This window comes from Bufo gargarizans, chromosome 3, assembly GCF_014858855.1.
Source record: "Bufo gargarizans isolate SCDJY-AF-19 chromosome 3, ASM1485885v1, whole genome shotgun sequence".
Taxonomy (NCBI): domain Eukaryota; kingdom Metazoa; phylum Chordata; class Amphibia; order Anura; family Bufonidae; genus Bufo; species Bufo gargarizans.
Window position 1 is genome coordinate 28,715,195 of NC_058082.1, and position 19,033 is coordinate 28,734,227.

General features: G+C 45.9%; 1 protein-coding gene across 1 annotated transcript in view; it reads right to left on the bottom strand.

Moving 5' to 3' along the window:
* Nucleotides 1-3,929: 3,929 nt before the first annotated feature.
* Nucleotides 3,930-19,033, bottom strand: part of PANX1 (pannexin 1) — a 31,682-nt gene continuing 16,578 nt past the window's right edge. The window contains exons 2-5 of the mRNA XM_044285299.1: nt 16,030-16,169; nt 10,847-11,064; nt 8,423-9,081; nt 3,930-6,571 (exon numbers count right to left, since the gene is read on the bottom strand). Coding sequence (XP_044141234.1) covers nt 6,492-6,571; nt 8,423-9,081; nt 10,847-11,064; nt 16,030-16,169 — 1,097 coding nt within the window. The 3' untranslated portion in view covers nt 3,930-6,491. The remainder of the gene's footprint in view (nt 6,572-8,422; nt 9,082-10,846; nt 11,065-16,029; nt 16,170-19,033) is intronic.

Genomic DNA, 19,033 nt, shown 5'->3' on the forward strand with positions numbered 1-19,033 from the left:
TGTATTGTGTTCTTTTGGTGATGTGCAGTGTTGTTTTTGGGCCAAACATGTCTTTTAGAATTATGGCCAAAAAGGTCAACCTTGGTTTCATCAGACCATAACACCTTTTCCCACATGCTTTTGGGAGACTTCAGATGTATTTTTGCAAATTGTAGCCTGGCTTAGATGTTTTTCTTCATAAGAAAGGGCTTTCATCTTGCCACTCTACCCCATAGCCCAGACATATGAAGAATACGGGACATTGTTGTCACATGTACCACACAGCCAGTACTTGCCAGATATTCCTGCAGCTCCTTTAATGTTGCTGTAGGCCTCTTGGTAGCCTCCCAGACCAGTTTTCTTCTAGTCTTTTCATCAATTTTGGAGGAACGTCCAGTTCTTGGTAATGTCACTGTGGTGCCATATTTTCTCCACTTGACGATGACTGTCTTCACTGTGTTCCATGGTATATCTAATACCTTGGGAATTCTTTTGTACCCTTCTCCTGACTGATACCTTTTAACATTGAGATCCCTCTGATGCTTTGGAAGCCCTCTGTGGACCATGGCTTTTGCTGTGGGATGCGACTAAGAAGATTTCAGGAAAGACCAACTAGAGCAGCTGAACTTTATCTGGGGTTAATCAGAGGCACTTTAAATGATGGGAGGTGTATGCTGACTCCTATTTAACATGATTTTAAATGTGATTGCTTAATTTTAAACACAGCTACAGCCCCAGTTATAAGAGGGTGTGCACACTTATGCAACCACATTATTTTTGTTTGTTTTTTTGTTTTCTTCCCTCCAGCTAAAAGATTTCAGTATAGGTCACATTAAAGGTGGAAAAAGTTCAGAAATTATTTATCGTAAATAATTATAGTAAATTCGGCAGGCTGCAGAGGCTTTACCCCTCCCACTTAGTCTTGCCCCATTTGAAAAGTGGCGAGATTCACAAAAAAGTCACAAATATGGCGTGCACCCCACCCAGAGTGATTGACAGCTCCCCTTACAAACAGTACAAACTCATAGAACAAAAGCTGTCGATCCCTGTGCAGGTGGTGGAAGCAGGACTCACAGGCTTTCTCTACGAGGGGGCAGGACTCACAGGCTTTCTCTACGAGGGCGCCGGTGAAGCAGGACTCACAGGCTTTCTCTACAAGTGGGCAGGTGAAGTAGGACTCACAGGCTTTCTCTACAAGTGGGCAGGTGAAGCAGGACTCGCAGGCTTTCTCTACAAGTGGGCAGGTGAAGCAGGACTCGCAGGCTTTCTCTACAAGTGGGCAGGTGAAGCAGGACTCGCAGGCTTTCTCTACAAGTGGGCAGGTGAAGCAGGACTCGCAGGCTTTCTCTACAAGTGGGCAGGTGAAGTAGGACTCACAGGTTTTCTCTACAAGTGGGCAGGTGAAGCAGGACTCACAGGCTTCTCTATGAGTGGGCAGGTGAAGCAAAGCTTGGAGGCTTTATTTATAAGGGGAAGGACTCACAAAACTCTGGGCAGGTGAAGCAGGGCTCGGAGGCTTCACCTATAAGGGGGAGGACTCTCAAGCTTTCTCTATGAGTCCTGGCAGCAGTTAAACAGCTTTTTACATGATAACACTGAATCAAAATCATAAAAAAACACAATGTTAACATTAGTCTATTCTCCTGCAACAATAGACACCACCGCCTGTTATTTTCTCTAGCTGAAAATTGCAGAAAAGTGCAATTACAGCAAATTGTTTAAACGTAGAAGTGATCTCTGCCCAAGCACCTGAGCACATAATGTGCCGGGGGACACAATTCCAAAAATTCAGATAATCTCAAATAGCGCAGCACAAAGACCGCACATCCCTAAATGTTCACAAACAAAGAAGCTTTTACGGTATTATGCAGCCATCCATGGAGTAATTGGCACACGATGCGGCGTTTGTATGCAGCAAGAGACCAAGTGGCGCCCCTTTAACTCCTTACTCCCATGATAGAGAGGGACTAAGGCCTCATGCACACAATCGTTGTTTAGTTCCACATCCATGCCACATTTTTTGCAGCTCTGATACAGACCGATTCACTTCAATGGGACCGCAAAAGATGCAGACAGCACTCCGTCCTATACTGGGCATTTCTATCTGTCCCACAAATTGCGGAACGCACAGGGGCGGGATCCGCAATTTGCGGACTGCAAATCATGGCATGTTCATGTGCATGAGCCCTAAGGGTATAGATTTGTGGCAGAAAGTTCTGCTACTGGAAATCCTTTCCATACATATAGATGAGGGCATAAGAGGATAACGCTAAGCTCAGAGATACAGTGGATATAAAAAAGTCTACGCACCCCTGTTAAAATATCAAGTTTCTGTGCTGTAAAAAAAATGAGGCTGTTTCTGCTGCCAGCACATGGATTTCTGCAAGCCCCACCAAAAATACACAGCTGGATCCTGCAGGCGCTAAAATATATGCAAATTCAGTGCATAAATATATATATTTTTTTATTTTTATTATTATTGTAAACTGCGATCCTGCCATATCATTTGCACCTGCCTGCGGTCACATTGCACTGGGGGTGGTGACTGCCTCCATTTTGGTGGTGCACTCATTACCCCCTGCATACCACCCGTCCAAGGCAGTTTTTAACTACTGCAGGCTTACAGTATTGCTCATGCAGACAACCATACCCGGGTGTATTTGCTGCAATTAGTGCATGTCTGAAGCAGTTTTGCACAACGGCAGTGGTTTTTGTTTCCTCACGGTATGGTTCAAGGTACTGAGCCTCGATATGGCGGTAACGCTATGTATTGGAGGTTTCTGCACTGCTATGTGATGTTATATGTTTTGCTTCTCTGTATGCAGCCATATGGGAAACGCTAGGTCTAAAAAAAAAACAAAAAAAAAAACGAACGTCTCGTTTATTATTTGCTATGCATGTTTTAGGCATGGTCAAATGGTCTAAATTAAAGCCAGCAAGGACTCTGTCTTAGGCCTCATGCATCCCGTGGAAACCCGTCCGGGACTCCTGCTGACAGCATGAGCGCACGGCGTCATAGGTCGCGGAACACGGCCGTGTGCATGAGGCCTTACACTTAGACCGGCAGTGGGTGCCCAAAGTAGAGGCCAGAGCCTCTTCGTAACTCAGCGCACGGGGTTATTACGACCGGCGTCTAAATTGCCGGTCTTATTAAACGATCACCATAGTATAATGGTTTATATACAGTAAAATATACACATTAACCCTGTCCAGCACCCACCTGAAGTAATACTATTAACCCATTCACTATCATAATCTACCAAGTACTGTACATTAACACTGCAGTGCGCTGGGAAGCTCCTGGTGCTTACAATGCATTCACAAAGTCTTCAGACGTCTTCACTTTTTTTTTTACATTTTGTTATGTTAAGGCCTTGTGTTAAAATAAAAATTAAATTTGAGTTTTCCCCCATCATTCTGCACTTAGGACCCCATAATGAGAGAGTGAAAAACAATTTTTAGAAATATTAGCAAATTTATTTAAAAAGTAAAAACTAAAATTCAGACTCTTTGCTATGATGCCACTTTAGCTCTGGGGCCTCCCATGTCTGTGGCTCATCTTGGAGATGTTTCTACACCTTGATTGGAGTCACCTGTGGTAAATTCAGTTGAATGGACACGACACGGAAAGGCACAGCCCTGTCTATGTAAGGCCTCTTGCACACGACCGTGTGTCCCCCGTGGCCTGCATACGGTGGGTCCACAATACACAGGACACCCATTCACTTCAATGGGTCCGCAAATCAGGAGATGCGGTGCAGCACGGAGGCGTGCATCTGTGGTGTTCCGTTCCGCAAAAAGATAGAACGTGTCCTATCTTTTTGCGGAACGGACAGATCGCAGACCCCATTCAAGTGAATGGGGTCGCGATCCGCATGCGGCTGGCCCACGGTTCGTGTGCAAGAGGCCTAAAGGTGTCAAAGCTGACAATGCATATTAGAGCAAAAACCAAGCCATGAGGAGGAAAGAACTGCCTGTAGAGCTCAGAGACAGGATTGTGTGGGGGGACACGGATCTGGAGAAGGGGACAAAAAAAAAAAAATCCAGAGACCTGACTTGAACCAAATCCAACATCTCTGGAGAGACCTGAAAATGTCTGTCCTCCCAGAGTCCTTATCCAGCCTGGCAAAAAAATATAAATAAATCCCCAAATCCAGGTGTGTGAACCTTGTGGCATCACCCCCAGGAAGACTGGAGGCTGTAATCGCTGCCCAAGGGACTTTATCTAAATCCTGAGCAAAGGGTCTAGAGTTTGGACATTCTGTTCTCACTTCTCACTATGGGGTAGTGAGTGCAGAATGATGGGGAAAACAGAATAAAATTTTATATAACATTAAAAAAAAAAAAAAATGCAAAAAAAAAAATTGAACGGGTCTGAAGACTCCCAATGCAATGTATATTCTACCAACGGTGGCCAAAATAGTGTCCTATATAATTTTTCTGCTGTATGAAATAAACATAGCCTGCGGCATCTTGGGAAAACCTGTATACCGCATAGTATACTTTTTAGAAGCCTATGGGCGATGTATGCCAAGCTATGCATATAGCAACACACGTCAGAGGTCCATGTTGGGAAATCCTCCCTACGTATACCACTGACATGCATTATGGTGTATATAGACTCTTACCTCAAACCCTAGGCCTCAGGGAACATCTGGGTTTAACCCTTGACTGCTATACAACAGCATATTAACCCCTACACCACCAGTAACTAATGTAGAACACTAGCCCATAAACAACCCAATGTATAAAAATTATATAGTACACGTAGAAAGCGGACAAACTAAAATCTGGGGCATGGAAAGCCATTCCTGTTCCCGTTGTCCACCTCTGGCTGGTGAGCAGCCAAATGGGAGATAAGCAAGCTTGCTCTCAGACTATAATGGACTGCCGGCACACCCGCTGCCAAATCTCCGGCCCTCACGAGATAGACCCGCTTTCTGGTTCCTGGCAGAAATCCCAGAGGTGAGCCCATGGGAAAAGGAGAGGAATAAGGGAGGGACTCTAGTCACAAGCTTCAGAGGATGGGACTCCTAAACGCAAGTGTGCACGCCGCCATAGTTGCATAAATGGATGCTGGTCATAGAGATGGGTCTCTTGTTGCTCCATAGATTGCAATTGGTATTTGGCGCAACTCGGCAAAGCTATATACATGGCTTTAGTTTGGATGTGGCAGAGATGAGTTTGTCATAATGGGATATGTTTGTTATATACGATTTTACATAGGACTGTTGGTAAACAAAAGGTAGCAGACCCTCATCAAATGACAAATTCCGCTCTGCTATATTCACTCTAGTGCAACTAAACTGAACTCCAGCGACTTGTATCCAAAAACATAATGAGGGCACCAGGGCCCCTTCTAATGATCAAGGCAGGACTGGAAGCCTTCAATGAGATTTATGTAAAGGGTTGGGATAGTGAGAAGCACAAAAAAACACCACTTCCCACTGCAGCATTGGGTCGGTTCAGACAACCTAGGTGCAATGGCCGATACACATTCTCCTTATGGAGACCTGGCTGACAGGGTGTCCTTAGAGCAATGCTCCCTGGGAAAAAGTATGCAAATGAGCTCTGCTACAGGGTGGAAGAAAACTGTCTCTTTACTGCCACCTAGAGGCGGCACCACAGCATGTCACACAGATAACCAGAACCCGCGGAGCAGCTCAGGAACACGACTAATTTGCGGCCCCGGAAAAGTTTCACATTCACTCAGGGTATGTTCACGTGGCAGGTTTTCACATGTATTTTAGCGCAGAATAGGGGTGGAATACCCACAAAATGTGTCCCACTGACATCAATATGTACACTGACGATCTGAAATTTGCACGGGTTATGTGCCAAATCTTTCCAGTCAACGGGAGGCAGAGAAAGCTGCCAAAATGTCCGCAAAAAACTGAAAACCCATCAAAAATATGCTTGTAAACGGGTGGATTTTGGCATCAGATTATTATTTTTTTCGGCCTATAAAATACGCAACGTAAACATACTTTGCAAGGTAACCACCTGAAGGTGGCGCTACAATCTCCTTCCTGCAGGAGGAGCTCTACTTTGCCATCTAGGCTTGTAGAAAGAACACAACATTTCCAGCGGCAGCGGCTCCCTGCCATTTTTTTTTTAAAAAAAGAAAAAAGTCATTAAATGTAAACTTAAGAACGTCCTAAAAACACGTATTATGCAGTTTTATCAGTTTTCCAGTTTTGTGACATCCAGTGTTAATATTAAGTTTTTTCTTTTTCTTTTTTTTCTTTGAGGCACTGTTATACCTAAAGACAAAACCGGTCAGTCTGTAGGAGTTTGATTGACAGCTCATTAGTATCGCAAAGAGTCCTTGGACACAAGCAACTTGCATTTGATTGCGGCCTTAAAGGTACAGCTCCACATTAAGTCTCCATATGGCCCCTCGGTAGGAAGACCTGAGTAGTAATGGTTCAGCCGCAGTCCGGCTGTCCGCTCGTGCAGTGAATGGCCGCAATGGTTGCTGTAAACATGGTTGGAGAGGTTCGAGGCATTGATCAGCATGACGAATCTAGAAGTCTCTGTCTGACTTTCTTATCCTCCGTAGACGTCTTTACCCCGTCGTTTGTGGTCAGTTCTAGAAAGAGGAACACAACAAAGGCATGGTGAATTTTCTGATACACAGCTCCAAATCTTCTGCATAGATATACATTTAAAAGGATTGTCCCATTACAATAATGAGTGTCTGATTGGCAGGGCTCCAATCTCCCCCCCCCCCCCCACTGGTCACTAGTATACCCCCCCATTTGAATGGAGCAGCAGACAGCCATCCATGTCCACCGCTCCATTTAACTCTAAGGGATTTACGGAAATAGCAGAGTACAAGAGGAAACATGCGTGTCCAATGTGCCATTCAAATGAGGCAGCACTGGCTTCTATTCTAGTGATTGTCAGGGGCCCTAATGGTTGGGTCCCCCACCTATCAGACACTTATCCCCTTTCCCATAGATGCAAATAACATCAAGGAGAAAGCCTCAGCCTGTGGCGCTCGTCTGCTTCCTTGTACTTTTATTCATGTTATCACCCCTCTTACCAAGTACAGCCTGTCACGGTCGTCTCTCCTCGTATAGTCCACAGTCAGATCATAGAGGGGGATACAGGAACCTTTCTTCATGTTATCACCCCTCTTACCAAGTACAGCCTGTCACGGTCGTCTCTCCTCGTATAGTCCACAGTCAGATCATAGAGGGGGATACAGGAACCTTTCTTCATGTTATCACCCCTCTTACCAATTACAGTCTGTCACGGTCGTCTCTCCTCGTATAGTCCACAGTCAGATCATGGAGAGGGGGATACAGGAACCTTTCTTCATGTTATCACCCCTCTTACAAAGCACAGTCTGTCACTGTCATCTCTCCCTGTATAGTCCAGTCAGCTCATGGAGAGGGATACAGGAACATTTCTTCAGGTTATCACCCCTCTTACAAAGCACAGTCTGTCACTGTCATCTCTCCCTATATAGTCAGCTCATGGAGAGGGGTATATATATGAACTTTTTTTCATTTCATCACCCCTTTTATTCACCATCACCTCAAGGGGACCACTACCGTAGCCTGATACTTTAGCAGTGGTAGGTGACCTAGACTTCCTACTGTGGCTGAATACCAGTAAAGGGGTTCTCCATTTAACATCATCCTAATGAATAAGGTAGCGGGACATCAGGTTTGAGCTCTGCGGAGCCTCCATGCCCCTAGCTCTGTGATGGCTAACCTCCAGCACTGGTAAAACTACAACTCCCAACATATACACTTGCTTGGTTGTGCTCATAACTCAATAGAAATGAAGGAAGCATGCTGGGAGTCGTAGTTTCACCACAGCTGGAGTTCCGGAGGTTAGCCATTATTGCCATAACTCAGTACCAATGTGGTCTTTAGCTGAGGCCCTGAGTATTCGGAGTGGTTACTATGGATCTACTACCTGTCACTAGCTAAGGGTGGCCGTACACCTTCAACAGCTGCCAGCCGACAGCTATTCCCCCATACATGTGTTCACAATGTGGGCAGTGGAACAATTTAATGCCAAGCACCTCTGATGGCGGCTTATCTCCCATGAGAAAAAGGACTGGGCATGTTGAAATCCAACATCCCTTCTTTGCCCTACCCCTGACATCATCTGTCAGAGGAGCGTCAGCAAACCCCATATACATAGAATAGTCAGCTGGTTCTGATTAAATTGGTAGGTTCGACCAACTTTACTCTTAGGCGTAAGGGCACATAGTACAATGTATGGGCACAATGTAGTTAGGCATTGTACCCACAGCAACAAGACTGTCAATCCAGAACTGGGTGGCAGCATGCCAGCTATACCAAATATTATACTACATGAACGTGGCACAATAGGACTGAATAGATTATAACCTCCAGTGGTCAGCCAAGGAAACATAGCAGAAACATTTCCACCGTAGCATCCATCAGAGAAATGAATTTACCTTTAAGCTCAGCACCATCTTGCCCTGCAGGCGGCAGAGCTGCATTTCTAAATGCCGTCTGCTTCCCGTCAACCGTGTCCGTCTTCACAGTCCCAAGCGATGTCAGAAGCTGCATGGTGTCAAAGTCTTCTCCCGTGTCCTTCAAGTTGTCCAGCACTTTGAGGAACTTGTAAGACTTGAGTTCACTTACATTCTCTTCCAAGAACAGAAGAAAGATGCTGAGGTCGTCGTAGCTCTTGGAGTGACACTGCTGGATGCTGAAGGTGGGCAGCAGCTCGTACACTTTCAGCACGTCGGACCGTCTCCTGTAGGGTACCAGCATGGCGTAGATGACAAAAGGCATGACAAAGCAGTAGACAATCAGGTTAATGTAACTGAGCAGCCGAAAGACTCCCACTGCGATCAGCTTGCACTGGATTAAGGACGGCAGCGTGGTGTCATTCTTCAGGATGCCGGTGCGGATGTTGCAGCTGAACTCGTCTGTCAGGGAGAAGAGGCTGATGTAGTAGCCGAGGTAGATACAGGCCAAGAGCATAATCACCAGCGTCAAGGATCGGCAGATGAGGTACTTGATGATTAGGTTGTAAGAGGTCTTCTTTGTCTTCAGATACTGTTCCACAAATGGGTACTTGACGTGACCCTCTGAGATCTCCAACAGGCTGCAGATGGAGGAGCATCAGACATGTTAATGAAACCAATCAGAAGTCGGTGCCCTCAATTATCACCTTCATTAGAAATCTAATCTGAACCCCTTTAGGTCCAGCCTAATTTAGGTCTTCAGGACCCAGCGATTTAAAAAATTTTTTGTCTATAGCTTTTTGCAGGACAAGTTGTATTTTTTTTTGGTCCACATTTTTTGATGATATTTTATATTTTATACTCATTTTTCATGCTGCCATCTACTGAGACCCATCATTCTTCTGCTGATGTAGTTGCAGGAGGGATTGCCGGATGAGGGCCATTTTGGGGGACATATTAAAATTTACTTGACAATTTTTTTTTTAAGTTGGGGGTTTTTAAATACGGGAGGTCATGTACTACATGTTACAATGCTCTTGCCACCTTATCAAAATTGAGTGGGTGTAGGCGGGAGAAGGTGGGCAGCGGGCGGAAACACCACAGCCTGACTTTGTTGCACATTACACCAGAAATCAACACGGGCTCCTGGCTGGAGTACATTTGATGGACAGCAGAAGATGCAACACATTGAGGCCTCTTGCACACGAACTTGCGGTCCCCAGTGCACGGGCACCGACCGTGGGCTAGCCGCATTCGAATCGCGACCCCATTTACTTGAATGGGGTCCGCGATCCATCCATTCTGCAAAAAGGTAGGAACGGAACCCTGTGAAAGCACTCCGAAGTGCTTCCGTTCTGCACCGCATCTCTGGATTTGTGGACCCATTCAAGTAAATGGGTCCGCATCCCTGATGCGGAATGCAGACGGCCGGTGTATTGCGGACCCACCGTATGCGGGCCGCAGTATGGCCACGGGGGGGACACATGGTCGTGTAAGGCCTTAGGGTACATTCACACAATCGTATCAGTTTTGCAGTCTACAAAATACGGATGCGGTCAGTGTGCATCCCGCACTTTTCAAGGGCCCCACTGAAAAAAATGCCTATTCTAAAATCGGCAAAACGGACAAGACATGTTCTATAATTAGTGGCTCCCCCGCGTGGATGACATCTGTGTGCTATCCACATTTTTAGCGGCCCCACAGAAACAAACGGGTCCGTGTGCGATCTGCAAAAAACATGGTTCAGAAGCGGTCCGAAAATACCCTTATTAAGAGGCGTGCGTCTCTTAAAGAGGTTGTCCGAGCATTTTAATATTGATGACCTGTCCTCAGAATAGGTCTTCAATATCAGATTGACGGGGGTCTAACACCCGGCACCCCCGCCGATCTTCTGTATGAGGAGACAGCGGGCGCAGTGTGCATGTGCCACCTCTCTTCCTGGCCGCTGCTGCTGTCCTATAGCCATACAGCGGAGAGCAGGAGGATAGGTCATCAATATCAAAAAGCCCGGACAACCCCTTTAATAAATAGTTTGGATCTTCCACTGTAAGTTTTTTACTAAGGTATGTGAAGTGCCAGTCTTTTTTTTTCTCCAGGTTGATTTTTTATGAGATTTTTTTTCACATTTACCAACTTTTTCAAGCAGCAATCCTTTGACAATAGTATTCTAAAGCGTTACTGCCAACAGGCAACCTATTAGGCCATGTCTCTGGCAGACCATGCGGGGCCCTTGTCAGGCACAGGCTGCCACAGAACCCCACCAGTACCCGGGGGCACCAATGGGCTAACAGAGGGAGCCGGCTGGTACCCTAGAAGAGACATTTAGACCCAAACAATACAAGAAAAATTAAATATAAAAACGCGCAAGAGACTCTAAGAGCTGGAGGCTTCCTTTAGTGGACTTACCTCTGTGATAGGTTGTCACTCAGCGTCTGCGAACTGGCCCCTTCTTTCTTGCCGCTGCTCTTGCCGTTGGCAGCTTTGATGACCCTGTTGTAGGACTTGTCCAGCTCCTCCATGATAAATTTCAGGTCGGAGCAGAGATGAGGAGCTGCCGTAAACCTCCAGAACAAGGACGGCAGGTAGAGCAGAACGGCCACCAGGAGCAGGATGTACGGGAAGAACTGCAAGAAGGAAAACCAGAATTAGATCGCTCACGTGCTGGATTGAATTTTACCCGTACTAAGCCATCGTTTCCCAAGAGATGAGCGGTGCCAGGGAAGCAGGGAATTTCACCACTCATCTACGGACATGGCATGCACGAGCCGAGATGAACGTCCATGTTTGACTTTGTGGAGGAGTTTGGTCTGTAGGAATAATGAACTAAAGTCTATGGACGCTTCATATAGAACAGTGATCCCTACGCCTAATCTGGTGTGCGGTTCAAAGTAATATTTATGGCACGGAAAATCAATGGCCTATGCTAAGAACAGCATTATATACGATCGGTAGGGTCTCCATCTCCGAGGACCTCCGCCAAACTGCCGAGTAAAGGAGCCGCGGGTAAAATAGTTAGGGAGACACTGCCACCTAGTGTCACGACTGTAAAAAATGCATCCACAAATCAAATCTGATTACACCGCATGCGGATTCATTTATAAGGGGAATTCCGGTTACACTAAGGCCCCTTTCACAAGAGCGATTGTTCCGCGCGGGTGCAATGCGTGACGTGAACGCATAGCACCCGCACTGAATCCTGACACATTCATTTCAATGGATCCGTGTACATGCGCTTTTTTTTTCACGCATCAGTTCTGCGTTGCGAAAAAAAAACGCAGCATGTGGGGGGGGGGGGGGGGGGGGAGTCTGAATGGAGTGTTAGTGGAGTATGTATAGTTTCACTCCATTTAAAGCCAACAGAACTGACGGAAACAGCGGTGTCCAGCTCTCTGCCGTTTCCATAAGCCCCAAAGACCTTGAATGGAGCAACCGGGCGGATGTGTGACCCCCGATCCACTCCTGGTTGTGCTTGTTTATCTTCCTAGAGCCATGCATGTGCGGCACACTATGGCTCTAGGAAGATAAACAAGCACTAGGACAACCAGATCAGCGGGGGATTAGTCAGTCACATAGGTATCAAGTCCAACCTTTCTCAGATCATCTACACGAGATGGATTCTAACCCTAAGGCCCCTTTCACATGGGCGAGTATTCCGCGCGGATGCGATGCGTGAGGTGAACGCATTGCACCCGCACTGATTCCCGACCCATTCATTTCTATGGGGCTTGTGCGTTGCGTGAAAATCGCAGCATGCTCTATTTTGTGCGTTTTTCACGCAACGCAGGCCCCATAGAAATGAATGGGGTTGCGTGAAAATCGCAATCATCCGCAAGGAAGTGCGGATGCAGTGTGATTTTCACGCACGGTTGCTAGGAGACGATCGGGATGGAGACCCGATCATTATTATTTTCCCTTATAACATGGTTATAAGGGAAAATAATAGCATTCTGACTACAGAATGCATAGTAAAAGAGCGCTGGAGGGATTAAAAAATAAATAAAATATTTAACTCACCTTAATCCACTTGATCAAGAAGCCCGGCATCTCCTTCTGTCTTCATCTTAGCTCTGTGCAGCAACAGGACCTGTGGTGACGTCACTCCGGTCATCACATGATCCATCACCATTGTAAAAGATCATGTGATGGATCATGTGATGACCGGAGTGACGTCACCACAGGTCCTGTTCCTCCACACAGCTAAGATCAAGACAGAAGAGATGCCGGGCTGCGCGATCAAGTGGACTAAGGTGAGTTACATTTTTATTTTATTTTTTTTAACCCCTCCAGCGCTATTGTACTATGCATTCTGTAGTCAGAATGCTATTATTTTCCCTTAGAACCATGTTATAAGGGAAAATAATACAATCTACAGAACACCGATCCCAAGCCCGAACTTCTGTGAAGAAGTTCGGGTACCAAACATGCGCGATTTTTCTCACGCGAGTGCAAAACGCATTACAATGTTTTGCACTCGCGCGGAAAAATCACGTATGTTCCCGCAACGCCCGTGTGAAAGAGGCCCAAGTGCCCTCTCGCCCTTTCTTATACACCGACATAGTATCTGCCATTACTACCTCTCGGGGTCAGTTATTCCGTAGGGTGTCTGCTCTTACTGTAAAGGATCCTTTCCTGTATTCATCTCTGAATGTCCCTTCCTTCGCATGTAATGAATGTCTGCTAAAAAGACTGGACAAAAAAAAAGTTCTGCACGCAACAATTTTCTCCAGATTTTCTTTACTGGAGAAAATAGTCCTGCGTGCAGAACTTTCGTGCCCAGTCTTTTTAGCGGACATTCATTACATGCGAAGGAAGGGAGATTCAGAGGTTAATACATGAAAGGATCCTTTCATGTATTAATAACTGATCAGAACGGTTCATCTCCATTCTGATCAGTTTTGTGCCCGATCGGGCCATTTTGTTACGGTCGCTGTTCTGCGCCTCTGACAGCAACATTACGCGGTGATGTGAAAGGAGCCAAGGTGTCTTTTCGAACCTGAACAAGCCTTATTTTTAAGGCCCCTTTCACACGGGCGAGTTTTCCGTGCGGGTGCGATCCGTGCGGAGAACGTATGGCACCCGCACTAAATCCTGACCCATTCATTTCTATGGGGCTGTGCACATGAGCGATGTTTTTAACGCATCACTTGTGCGTTCAGTTGAAATCGCAGCATGCTCTATATTGTCCGATTTTGACGTGACGCAGGCCCCATAGAAGTGAATGGGGTGTGTGAAAATCGGATGGCATCCGCAAGCAAGTACGGATGCCGTGCGATTTGCACGCACGGTTGCTAGGAGACGATCGGGATGGAGACCCGATCATTATTATTTTCCCTTATAACATGGTTATAAGGGAAAATAATAGCATTCTGAATACAGAATGCATAGTAAACCAGCGCTAGAGGGGTTAAAAAAAAAAAATAATAATTTAACTCACCTTAGTCCACTTGCTCGCGAAGCCCGGAATCTCCTTCTGTATCCTCTGCGCTGAAGTTGAACAGGACCTGGGGTGAGCTGCTCCATTAAATATCGGTTAAGGACCTTCGATGACGTCACTCCGGTCATCACATGGTCTTTTACCATGGTGAATCACCATGGTAAAAGATCATGTGACGTACCATGTGATGACCGTAGTGACGTCATCGAAGGTCCTTAACCGATATTTAATGGAGCAGCTCACCCCAGGTCCTGTTCAACTTCAGCGCAGAGGATACAGAAGGAGATGCCGGGCTTCGCGAGCAAGTGGACTAAGGTGAGTTAAATTATTTTTTATTTTTTTTAACCCCTCTAGCGCTGTTTTACTATGCATTCTGTATTCAGAATGCTATTATTTTCCCTTATAACCATGTTATAAGGGAAAATAATACAATCTTCAGAACATCAATCACAAGCCCGAACTTCTATGAAGAAGTTCGGGTTTGGGTACCAAACATGCGCGATTTTTCTCACGCGAGTGCAACGCATGACAATGTTTTGCACTTGCGCAGAAAAAAATCGCGCATTTTCCCGCAACGCACCCGGCTCTTATCCGGGCAAAAAAACTGACGCCCGTGTGAAAGAGGCCTAAGCCTCTCATCATGAGACCTTCCCTCCCCTGTGATAATCCGCTCGCCCGCCTTTGACCCCTTTCTCGCCGTCCTATATCCTTTATAGTATACAAAGCCAGAAACTGACCCCCATATTCAAGAAAAAGATTAAAGGTGTAATATTAAATTTTTATACATTTTGCAGCTGCTGCCTGACATTGAGCACTGCTGCTGAGCCGAATCCCTGAGTCCTTCTCTGGTTGGGTTTCCTTCATGTAATGTGTATGCAGCCGTAGGACTCTTCAAGGCCTTTCGGTCATATCTGACAATCAAACCGGGTTTAAGTATCCTGGAGCATCTTTTCTTCTGACTTTATGTTGTGCCATTCCTCTATTATTCCTGCTAGACTTTTATGACTGGCGTTTCTGGGTCCGCCTGTGAGATCCGTTTCAGGGATCTCACAAGCGGCCCCAAAACGGATCAGTTCAGCCCCAATGCATTCTGAATGGATAAGGATCCGTTCAGAAGGTTATCAGTTTGGCTGCGTTTGGTCTCTGTTCCGCTTTTGAGGTGGACACCAAAACGCTGCAAGCTGCGTTTTGGTGTCCGCCTGACGATGCAGAGCCAAACGGAACCGTCAATGTAGGTCAATGGGGATCCGTTCTGAACGGACACAAGCGTTTGCATTATCGGTGCGGATCCGCACCGAACGCAGGTGTGAAAATAGCCTTAATTTCCAGCAGTCTGCAATAAAGATCCAGCTGGGGGGTCTGACTCTGGCAGCACTGATTGGATAGTATCAGCCTGTGCAGGGACACACACTTTACTGCAGGCAATTCATTCATAACTTCTAGCAGGAATAATAAAGTAACGGCACAACAGAGTCCTAAGAATAGATGCTCCAGAATTGCCATTACATGGGGAATTGAAAGAGTTCCCGAGACAGACACGTCCTCCTTAAAGGGGTTGTCTCACTTCAGCAAGTAGCATTTATTATGTAGAGAAAGTGAATACCAGGCTCTTACTAATGTATTGTGATTGTCCATATTGCCTCCTTTGCTGGCTGGATTCATTTTTCCATTACATTATGCACTGCTCGTTTCCATGGTTACGACCAACCTGTAATCCATCAGTGGTGGTTGTGCTTGCACACTATGGGAAAAAAGCATCAGCCTCTCTGGTGGCCGGGACCATGGGAGCGTGCATAGGCTAGGGCTTTTTCCTATATTGTGCAAGCACGACCACCGCTGATGGATTGCAGGGTGGTCTGTAACCATGAAAACAAGCAGTGTATAATGTGATGGAAAGATGAATCCAGACAGCAAAGCAGGCAATATGGACAATCACAATACATTAGTTAGTGCCTTGTATTAACTTTCTCTACATGATAAATGCCACTTACTGAAGTGAGACGACCCCTTTAAGTGGAGTCTACTCTGCTTAAGAGCTTTTCACTGCAAATCCCCGGCCAATATTTTATGCAGAAATATTCAGAGGCGCCGCCAGTTATATTTAATTAGCGGATCACTTCCATGTGCGAGAGATGAGCCGGGATTCGCGTCTTACCTTGTGAAGCCACAGGGGGATGTTGCCAGCATCGCTGCTTGACAAGTTCTTCTGCTGGACGGCTGCCCAACAGAAAGAGTCCACGTAGGCCGCCTGCCTCCAGGAGAAGCTGCCGGGGGCAAAGCAGGAGATCTGGGCACCTGTCAGCAAAGCACAAAGCAAATCGATGAGCGACGGCCCACGGGAAGGGGGGCGAGAGCCAGACCCCAGTCACATCCGGGTCTGTATGTAGACGTTAGACAACCCAGCAGTGTTTCTTCTGCAGTTATTTCACATACAGCATTTCTACTGATCTCCGATTAACCCAATGGAGAACGCCGCCTCTTATTTTAAGGTGTAATTGATCAGGGCATAGGGATAGCGTCGTACCTAACATACAGGGCGACTGTTAAGGGGCCTCCAGCACTTTTCTGCTTGCTAAGTGGCAAAGCTTTTCCTGCAGTTGCCACTAGGGGGAGCTCACTGCATGGAGATTTTACAGCTCCCATTTAATAGCAGCTGAAAGAAATCACATGCAGTGTGCTCCCCCTAGTGGCGCGAATGTGATGCACACTGGACAGAAGGGAGAAAGCTCCCATCAGGTCTGAAAACTGAAGGTCCCATCCCAGATAATAATTTACATATTCAATTAACATGGAGCTCAATGGGGCCCATTGTAAGTTTTGCGATGGGGCCCAATGATCTCTGCGTACAAATGTAATAAGAGTCCTCTATAAGTGTCCAGGGTGTCTGTCCTCCTGCGAAGGGCCACACATGGGGCTTTTATTCGCTCCTCTTCATGCAGAAGGACCCATATCACCAGCAGTGGACGTGTGCCCCTCGTCTCCTACAGTTCTCCGAACCTTATACAACAGCGCCCTCCAGTGCTCACTATTAGTTACTGCTGCAATGCTAGTGTAATCTGCAAAGACCTATATTCGAGGGGTTAAACTTCTTAGCGTAGCGATGGCGCTATGTAACCAGAGAAAGTTCCATTCCAGACCGATTAACCCATTAGATGCCGAAATCTGAAATAATTACGGAACCCATAGGTAACAGACAACAGGGATGGGGATCCCCTTGTTCCCAACAGACCCAGCATTGTAATCGCTGAGGTTTTGTGAGAGTTTAGTATTAAAGCCAATGGCTTAATGAGGGTCTTCAGGGTTGAGGGCACTTGCCTGAAAATGAAAGCATGGAGGACCCCTTTAAAGGGAACCCGTCACTTTGACCATAGTGTCTGAGCTGCAGGTTATAGAGCGGGAGGAGCTGAGCAGACTGATGTATAGATTTATAGGAGAAGACTCAGTAACATTTGTACTTCATTTCCTTCTCATTCTGGGCTTTGACGTCTAGAAGGCGGAGCTATTAGTGATTGACAGCGTTCGCCCTACGACTGTGTATACAGAGAGCTGTCAGTCACCGTTAGCCCCGCCTCTTTGACATCAAACTCCAGAATGAGCAGGAATATAAGTGAATGAAATACAAGTTCTACTGAATCTTTTCCCATAAAAACTATATATGCAAAAAAAAAGAAGAAAAAAAATATCAAACTGCTCAGCTCCTCCTGCTCTATAACATGATGCCTGCAGCTCTGACACCATGTTCAACGTGACGGGTTTCCTTTAAGTCAGTGCTGGACAACATGAGCAGAGGTAAGTAGGTGCTGGCAAACTCAGGCTACATGATGTTCAGGTCATTGCAAAACACCTGCAAGATTAACCTGCCTTGGTCAGCTTGATATCATCCATAGTAATTTAAGGGTACGTTCATACATATAGAATTAATGTACAGAAAATGGGAATTACTTTGCAAATGCATTACTTATCCTGTACTGATCCTGAGTTACATCCTGTATTATACTTCAGAGCTGTACTCACTATTCTGCTGGTGCAGTCACTCTGTACATACATTACCTATCCTGTACTGATCCTGAGTTACATCCTGTATTATACCCCAGAGCTGCACTCACTATTCTGCTGGTGGAGTCACTGTATACACACATTACTTATCCTGTACTGATCTTGAGTTACATCCTGTATTATACTCCAGAGCTGCACTCACTATTCTGCTAGTGCAGTCACTGTGTACATACATTACTTATCCTGTACTGATCCTGAGTTACATCCTGTATTATACTCCAGAGCTGCACTCACTACTCTGCTGGTGCAGTCACTGTCTACATACATTACATTACTTATCCTGTACTCCTCCTGAGTTACATCCTGTATTATACTTCAGAGCTGCACTCACTATTCTGCTAGTGCAGTCACTGTGTACATACATTATTATCCTGTACTGATCCTGAGTTACATCCTGTATTATACTCCAGAGCTGCACTCACTATTCTGCTGGTGGAGTCACTCTGTACATACATTACATTACTTATCCTGTACTGATCCTGAGTTACATCCTGTATTATACTCCAGAGCTGCACTCACTACTCTGCTGGTGCAGTCACTGTCTACATACATTACATTACTTATCCTGTACTCCTCCTGAGTTACATCCTGTATTATACTTCAGAGCTGCACTCACTATTCTGCTAGTGCAGTCACTGTGTACATACATGACATTACTTATCCTGTACTGATCCTGAGTTACATCCTGTATTATACTCCAGAGCTGCACTCACTATTCTGCTGGTGCAGTCACTGTGTACATACATTACATTACTTATCCTGTACTGATCTTGAGTTACATCCTGTATTATACTCCAGAGCTGCACTCACTATTCTGCTGGTGGAGTCCTGGTCAAAAATTAGGTCCTGCAGTCTGTGCTCCTAGTATAAAATCTACACCAGCTCTTAGATAAATGACAACTGAAATCGACTAAGTATTTAAGTCAGTGAATATCCTGGGGTCACACTACGCCCCCAGAAGATTTTGAAGGGTGTCTTTGGGAATTTTTGCCCCTTCATCCAGAAGAGCATTTGTGAGGTGCGACACTGATGTTGGAGGAGAGGGCCTGGCTCTCAATCTATGTTCAAGTTCATCCCTAAAGCACTGGATGGGGTTGAGGTCA